At 30.7% G+C, this 8,458-nt stretch overlaps 1 protein-coding gene across 8 annotated transcripts; it reads right to left on the reverse strand.

The window, feature by feature from the left end:
* Nucleotides 1–2,896: 2,896 nt before the first annotated feature.
* Nucleotides 2,897–7,732, reverse strand: LOC107011871 (N-(5'-phosphoribosyl)anthranilate isomerase 1, chloroplastic-like). 8 transcript variants are annotated; one of them, XM_027914800.1, is made up of 6 exons: nucleotides 7,344–7,702; nucleotides 5,713–5,846; nucleotides 4,795–4,851; nucleotides 3,839–4,221; nucleotides 3,596–3,759; nucleotides 2,897–3,334 (listed from the first exon to the last, which is right to left on the reverse strand). In XM_027914800.1, the coding sequence occupies exons 2-6, from the start codon at nucleotides 5,780–5,782 to the stop codon at nucleotides 3,109–3,111; spliced, it is 900 nt and encodes a 299-aa protein (XP_027770601.1). In that variant the 5' UTR covers nucleotides 5,783–5,846; nucleotides 7,344–7,702; the 3' UTR covers nucleotides 2,897–3,108. The 8 variants fall into 8 exon arrangements, with proteins under 8 accessions (XP_027770601.1, XP_027770602.1, XP_027770603.1 ...); XM_027914801.1 differs by having other exon boundaries at nucleotides 3,839–4,209; nucleotides 7,344–7,701; XM_027914802.1 differs by having other exon boundaries at nucleotides 5,717–5,846; nucleotides 7,344–7,700.
* Nucleotides 7,733–8,458: the final 726 nt, after the last annotated feature.

Raw genomic sequence — 8,458 nt, forward strand, 5'->3', positions numbered from 1 at the left:
TAACAACTTTCTACATTCAGATTTAATGTATTTTGTTTAAAAGTCTATTAGTATAACTTTAAAAGTTAATGAAAAACATATTTTTATTTCCAACTTTTGATGAGTATGGTTAATTAATTAAATAGAATATTATTAGAGGAAATTATCTTTTTAAACTTATATCTGATTTGTAATATAAAAATATTTAATAGAAAAATTATCTCTTTTGGATTAGTTAATATAACGCATGAATGAGCGAAAAAAAGTAAAATCACTAAGGTAAATGCAGTCATAATGAATAGTAATTCTTTGATAATGTGGTACTAATTGATATTCCCAAAGAAATTATGATGGGAAAATTTTCTATTATGGGAAAAAATGTATACAAAAATGAATCTTTTTGTCTTTGCAACTATACAAATTCTAATCGGATACTAAAGGGTGATGAAATTGCAATATTTCTTAAATAGATTATTAACGATCTTTTAAATTAATTGAATTAGATATGAACAATAAAAGAGGTAATATAATGAAAAGGAAAAAAAAAATAAGATGTAACTATTTAATAGTTAATTAATTAGATATATAATATTTTAATTTAGTATAGGGACAAAATAGTAATTCAACTTTGAAGTTGAAAGCTTCCCACTTATAATAATATATGATATGATATGATTAATTCAAGTATACCCTACAACCCCAAAAGTATGTTTTCTTAGAAAGGGTCAACTTTACCTTTAAATTATTTGAATGCTCTTTTCTCCAACTTTTAATCAAAATCAAGGAAAAAATAGGTATGTATTTCATTGTTAGACAAAAATAAATTTTATATAATTTAATAGCAAATACAATAATTTATAGTACGCACTTGACTAATTGATTTTTTTAAAAAAAAGAAGAAGAATTAAAAGTTGGGAAAGGTTAAATACACCATTAAACCATTTTAAAAGTTTATATACACCCTTAAATAATTGAAAAAAAACAAGTGTAATATATCTGTGTGGCTTCCACCATTACTGTAAGGGCAATATTTTAAAACTTTGATATTCATGAGTAGATCTGAGATAAAATAATAATATTAAAAATATGGTAACAACAAAAAAAAGACACTTAAAACAAATGCATCACTTAAAAATATAATTACAAATAACTCTGTCTAATAAGAATGGACTGAAACTAAAAGAAATGATGAGTAATTTGTTACAATAAATTAAATTACTATAGTGAGATGCAAATTCTTTACTATCTCATTATACATAAGATAAAAAATACTTTTGGAAATTGTAATTAAATTGATTTAAAAGATATTGTGCATAATTATATAAGTTTTATTTTTATTTTCTCATATGAAATTGATATTCCTTTTTGGAATCTAACTAAATTCGAGTTCATATTGAGAAATCTTATTTTGAAGTAAAATATTATTTAACAAAAATAATCTTATTTATAGAGTTGAAATTTCAATTTTTTATTTTAAAAAATAAAAGATATATTTACTATTTTATTGTAACTTTTGGTAATAGGTGAATTATAAGGTATTTTGCTTGCTTTGGATTACAAAGGTGAAGCTAGAGTTTAAAGTTTATGCACGAATGAATTTTAATTTTTAACAAATTAAACATATTGAATAAAATTTTCAAATAAATATAATGTTCATATTTAAACTTAAAGTTCCTGAATGCCTGAATTGTCAATCTATTATCATATGTTATTGTCAATTTCAATTGTCATAATCTCACAGAGCCAAAGCCCACGCTTTCTTTTTCTCTTTATTTTGGGTCGTTTTCAGTTTACTTTCTTATTTATTGTAATGAATTATTGCTCTGTCATAATCGGTCCTAATAAATAATAGTTTCCTTTCTATTTTAAATTATATGAATTAGTTTGAATCGATGAAAAAATAAGAAAGAAGAAAGGTATTTAGAATTTTTAATTAAAAATAAGTAATAAATATTTGTATAGTTCTTAATTATAAATTATTTTATTAAAAATAAAATAGATATTTTAAAATTAAATTGTTATTAAAGATAAAAATATGTCTTTTTTTTAGACGGATTAAAAAATAATCCAATAAATTAGAACAAAAGATGGGATAAATTAGAGATAAATGTAATTTTCAAACATGAAGAAATGCAAGGCCAGAATAGTTGAGCACTACTTCTACTTGGTAAGTATCACGTGACACTTCCATTTGATATTTTATTCTCAACTACCAAATCAATCACTAAGCAAATATTATTAATAAAATTCTGATGATTAACGATTCTTTAAAAATCGTTAACATGAACACGTGGAAGTTATAACACGTATTCACGTATCAAACGAGACAAAGGTTATAATTAAAAGATATAATAAGATGAATGAAATCATCGCACTCAAGAAAAAAAAGTTTAGGGATATTATTATTTTGTTTGTATTTAATTTTTTAAAATTATTTAACTTTCTAAGTTTGATGAACATAAAACATTGTGATTGTCAAGTTTGACCTCAGACGTTTCATGGAGCTCATTTTCGTCATTCCAAATAAAAAGGAAACAAGCTTAATCGAAATAAATAATACGCTTCTTTCTTTATGATCCATCAATATAAATTTCAATCGCTTCAAATTAAATCACCTTCTACTCGACGAATAAGTGTTTGGGCCATAATGCACCAGAAGGAATGCATAGGTGCTTCAACAATCAACTACTTACTAATCGTCTATCATAATCCTCGACCTCCATGCCCTCCTATCTAGGATCATATCCACAATGAGCTAAAAATCTATTATGTTATGTTTGATCACCTCTCTCCAATTCTTCCTCAATCTACCTCTCCTCAAACTTATTACTGTCAATCTCTCGTAACTCCTCCAGAGCATCCACGCTCCTCTTTACGTGCCCAAAATCAAGACGTGACCGTGACTTCACTAGTTATCTGACATGACAAAATACTTTGATTCCATTACATAAGGAAAGTATGTAATGTTACTTGATTTTCAAATACAAACTTGATGCATCTTTCATGAGATATAAGTCCTGGCCTTGCACTAATCAGCTGAGCAATTACAGGAGGATCAGCAAGCACTAATATTGCAGTTGATTTAACAATTTGCATGCACTAGGGAATTTGCCATTATTCAGTATTTAACTAAAGGCGTAAAGATTTCACTTCATTCATGAATGATACTATCCGGGACTCATCCTTTTCGATGCCATCCTGTCCACATATGCCACTACTGACATCCACTCCATTGGGTTTAAGAGCAGAAAGAGCTTCACAAACATTCTCCGGTTTAATTCCTCCAGCCAAGAGCCATCCATGTTTGCTTCTAATTGATGGTAGCTTAAACCGAGCCCAATTGAACCCTTTGCCACTGCAGAAGTATGTCAGTACAGTTTAGTGGTTTGATTCCCATCTCATTAGATTCAGTTGCTCAGTCATGCTAAAGTTGCAAAAAAGAGAGGTTTTGGTACGAATTAATCCATAGAAGGGGTTTAATCATTCTAACCAAATGGAATCACATCTTTGTTAATTAGCTCCATATGGGATGGGATTAAGCGTAGTCTAAAAGAGAGTGCATGATTACATACACACTCATGGCAACGTCAGGTTTATACATGAGGAAGAACTGTACCTGCCGCCTTTGGCACTGTCCACTAGAATCCAATCAACCAGAGAAGACTCCTCATCTGAAACAGAGTTAATAAGGCCTCCTTCTTCATTTGCATGAAGAACATATACTAAACGTTTCTCTCCGACTAAAACTGGAAAAGCATCTCGAGATCCATTTCCATGAAGCTGCTCAATTTGAATGTGTTGTGGATTTGAGTATTGAAAACAAGAAATTCCTAATGGTGATAGATAGACAGTTTCTCACCTGCACCAATTCAAGGTCTGCTTCATCAGAGGCCCTTAGTATTGTGTCAGCATTATCATCTACAAACACACCAACTGGCTGAGCTCCATATTCCCGCGCAACCTTCGAGATTTCCTTTGCAGTGGAAAGTGAAACTGAACGTTTTGAGTTAGGCCATATGATCATACCAATAAAATTGGCTCCAGCTTCTGCTGCAAGAGCAGCATCTCTAGCTGATGTAACCCCACACATTTTGACCAAAGTCCTACTTTCTCTTTGCTCTGCTTGAGCCGAGACACGTGCTGACTGATTTAAGGTGCACATAAATCTGTTCCTGGAGGAAGTCCTCAGTCGTGCTCTATTTGTAGTGTATACTTTTACATCGAACAAACCTGTAAAAGAAGCTTCGGCAAAAGAATGATGTATCATTTCTATCATATTGCACTTCAACCAGAAATCTGTACCAGTTCTAAAAGAATCTTAAGGAAAAATTATAATTAGTTACTTTCAAACACCTATCAACAGCAAATTTGCATCTTCCCACATATTGGTAATAGGAAATAGAATAAGAGAAGGTCAAAAAGGAAAACTTTTCTCTGTAAGATTAAAAAAGCTCAAGAAAAAATGAAATAATGGAAAAAGCAAGCAATCAAAAACCAAAGCTTAACTCGAGAATAAATGCTGTAAGCTTCCTATCCCAGTCCTGGTTCGCTTCTCTCTTTTGCTTGTGTGAAAAAAGTTAAAAAGGACAAACAGAGTAAGTAATATTTGTGGTGATTTCTCCTTGGTCTTCACATCACATGCTTTCTTAAGTGAATTCAAGGTCCTACAATTTCCTACTTATTATGTTCTGAAATTACAGATTATTTCTAAAACAAGGTTTACTCTTTTTTTTCTTGTTTTCTTTTTCTATTTCCGTTTAAGATGGGGGTACTATAACTGCAAAGAATGTCCATTTAATCCAAACTTTCACTTACCTTGATTTCTGGGAATGCCTATTACTCTTGGTTGAAGCTGAGTTGCCATGATGAACACTGAAAAACACAGAACTATGGCTAAGACAAAATAAACAGTAACATGAACTGACACAATATTATGTGCTCTATGCCACTCAGACAAATTATTAAATAAGAAGGGCCATAGAAATTGACAGAAGTAGATTTTTTTTGAGAACATTAAACAAATTTTAGCTGCTAATAATAGCTCTTAGGAAAAGTAAATATCATAATGGCACGTCCACGGGCCTTACACTTGTTCCTTTGTTTCTATAGATTTAGGAAGAGCTCTCAGGGTTATGGATGATATGCACTTTGTAGAGATCCAACGCTCTTTTGCACACTGCACTGAGGAACAACCCACATCCCTTAAAATCTAAAATCGACCATTAGTATCGGGATAAGATGACACTTGTATAATATGATAGTTAGACGTTGTCTATTGCTTCTCATACACTGACACACTCCTGGAGGTCAGCCCTATTAGAAAGTGTATTTTTAAAGAAGCATGAAGAGAAATTTAACATGAGAAAATCATTTCTTTCCAATTCTGTTCTACCACTGTAGTGCTATGCAAGAGAGGAGAGAGCCCTCCTGGTACTCATCAAATGAAGGAACTGGTCAAACAGAGGAATTGCTAACACATTCTAATAACTTAGTCATACTATACTAGTTCTTCAACAAAGAAACCCTTTAAAACTAACTCTAGCAATAAACATATTAGCAACTAAAATCCAAAACAATGCAAAGCGACATAGATCATAAAAACGTGGAGATCCAGAGCATTTCATCACATGATTAAATTCTGGAATAAGTATAAAATAAATAGAAACAAAGGATATCTTATGTTTGTTCAGAATCTAAGGGGTCGTTTGGTTTGGGATTTGGAAGAGCTAATACCCACAGATAAAACTGATCGGCATGAGCTTATAAAACGTTTGGTTGGGATTTGAGGATAATTAAATTTCATGTACAAAATAGCATTAATTGATAGACCATTGGCTGCTCCTTTTTGTTTTCCTCACAAATAATACCTGCATAAGTTATGCGGGAATTTACATATTATTTCATGCTGGATAGAATGTGAAATAAGAATGTGGTTATCAGAATTACAACGCTTCAGTCCCAAACAAGTTGGGCACGGATGATAGTAATGGATTAGAAATGCTAAAATGACAATTAACCCTCACAATACTAAAATTGAAGTAATTTAAAAAATAAAATATTTAAAATCATACATTTTATACTAATATGTAAATTAGCAAACTAAACATCATAATCCCTGCATTATGCAGTCATTGCATTACTAATCCCTAGATTACTAATATAGGCATAACTTGTTTGTAAATCAACGAACAGTTTAAAGGTATTGGATGGAGGACTAAAGGTACGAGGCCAATTATAAGCCTAGATGGGTTTCTTCTCTTTGAGTAATTTATAATGCATATCAAGTGGGCAAGTTTGATCATATTTGGGTGTTTGTAGAGTTCAATCCCTCTAGAAGTAAGCCTATCAACCTCGAACAATAGTGGCAGGTCATAGTACTTATGGAAGAAATGGATTCCAATTGTGACATGACTGGTTGACGGAGTTGTACTATTACTTGTTTAAGGAGGGATTGGACTATGTAATCCAAAAGAGAAAATAATAGTGCGCAGATACTTGTCACAGCAATTGACAATGTATAGCTCAGAAATTTTTTTCAAGATAACATTTTCTTCATGGAGATACTAATTGACTCTTTGTAAAAGACTGATTTTCAGGAAAAGCAAGGATAAAGCGCGAGCTACAGAACAAAGAGTTATTTCGAACACTTCAAATCCAAAGGAAGGAATTTGCAAACTTACAAGTAGATCGAAATGAATTGATGAAATGCTAGAGTAGATCTGAAGTTCCAAGAAATAGAAGAGTCAGGCATGCAATCTTTTCAGGGTTATCAATTCAGAAGATATTGTTGCATTCCTAGAATTGATTTGTCAAATTTGTTTATGTCCAAGGTTGGAAGGAAATGTCTACAAGAACTTCTGATATTCTTATTCGAAAAAATGTGCAACCGTCACTTACAAAATGCACATAGTATCATTAACCAAATGTACCTAGTACAAGATAGACAAGTTGTTTTGCTCCATTTGTAAATTAGATACCCTGCATTTCCCTTTTGATTTCTAACTCAAGTTCGGCATAGACATAAACTTCAGATAACTAGATAAGGCAACATTAATTGTAAACTCAAGAGGAAACAACAACTATTCTTTGTAAAGACTCGTGGGCATTTTATTTAGATTTCAATTCATTTTCTAAAACTACATGGAATCTCATCTACTTTATGAACTAAACCTCAATAGTCCAACTTCTCTTCAAAAGCACAGGATAGTTCTTTGTAAATTTATTTCCAGTTTGAGAATGAACTAAAAATACAGCATGCTTGTTGTTGCCAATGATACATCAATGTTTACCCAAAATAATAAATTAAGCATAGAACAGTAGCAATATATAATTCCAAAGTAAAGGCGAAGTTTGAAAGAATGGACCTTTGATAGCCGATTCCAATATATTCAACTCTGCGTCGAGTCAAAGCAGGACAGCCTAAAAAAAATCTCAAAAGTAGTTCAAATATCGAGCCGGAGTTACAAACGGAAACCCGATAATACGCGACCACAAGGAGATGGGACCGATTGTAGTCGTACTGATTTTCACCGGTAATGGAGATGGAGACGGAGACGGAGAACGGAGACGGAGAACGGAGAACGGAGTACGGTGTTGCTGACTGACGGTGAGAGCCACCGTATTCAGTCCCTTCGATAGCTAATTTGTGATTGGAATAATTTAAATCAAATGTTAAAATTATTTTATAATATGAAGTTTCAACAATTAATTTTGTGATTCTCTTGGGTTCACGTTTAATTAGAAGTTAGAAATCATGATTTTATTTTTTAATTGTAAATAAATAAACTCATTTGTCTGTACGCTTTGAACACGCAAAACGAGTTTCTTCTGTTGAAAAAATTACGGGGAATACTTACATTTTGTTTCACTTATTTTTATTATTTTTAAAAAGTTATAATTATTTTTAATATATTCAAGTCAGTATTTAATATATTTAATTATATATTATGAATTCGAACTAATTTTTAGTGTAATTCAAGTTATATATTAATGTATCTAAGCCAACTTTAATATATCTGAGCTACATATTATTTATCCGAGTTAGTTTTTAATTTATTTGAATTACATAATAATGTACTCGAGCTACATATTAATGTATTCGAGCTTCAATTATTGTATTCAATTTTTTAAAATTTTAAAAAATTAATGTAATTAGAAACTTATTATGAATAGATTATATTTTCATATTAAAATTATGAGATTTAAATTATGAGATTTATGTAATTTACACTAAAATATACTAACATTTTTAATAATATTTATCTATCCAAGTATTCACACGAAAGTTCAAAATTATTAATGTAAGATTATTGCAAAAGAATCACAAAATCAGACTTTGATCTATGCTTCAAAAGTATTGATTTGACTCACATTCTAGCAAGATATTTACATCTTCTAACATTTTTCTTATATATATATATATATTTTTATAATTTATGTAAGCAACATATTTTTGAAAGAACATTATTTTGTTAAAACT

Source organism: Solanum pennellii, chromosome 2, assembly GCF_001406875.1.
Source record: "Solanum pennellii chromosome 2, SPENNV200".
Lineage (NCBI taxonomy): Eukaryota > Viridiplantae > Streptophyta > Magnoliopsida > Solanales > Solanaceae > Solanum > Solanum pennellii.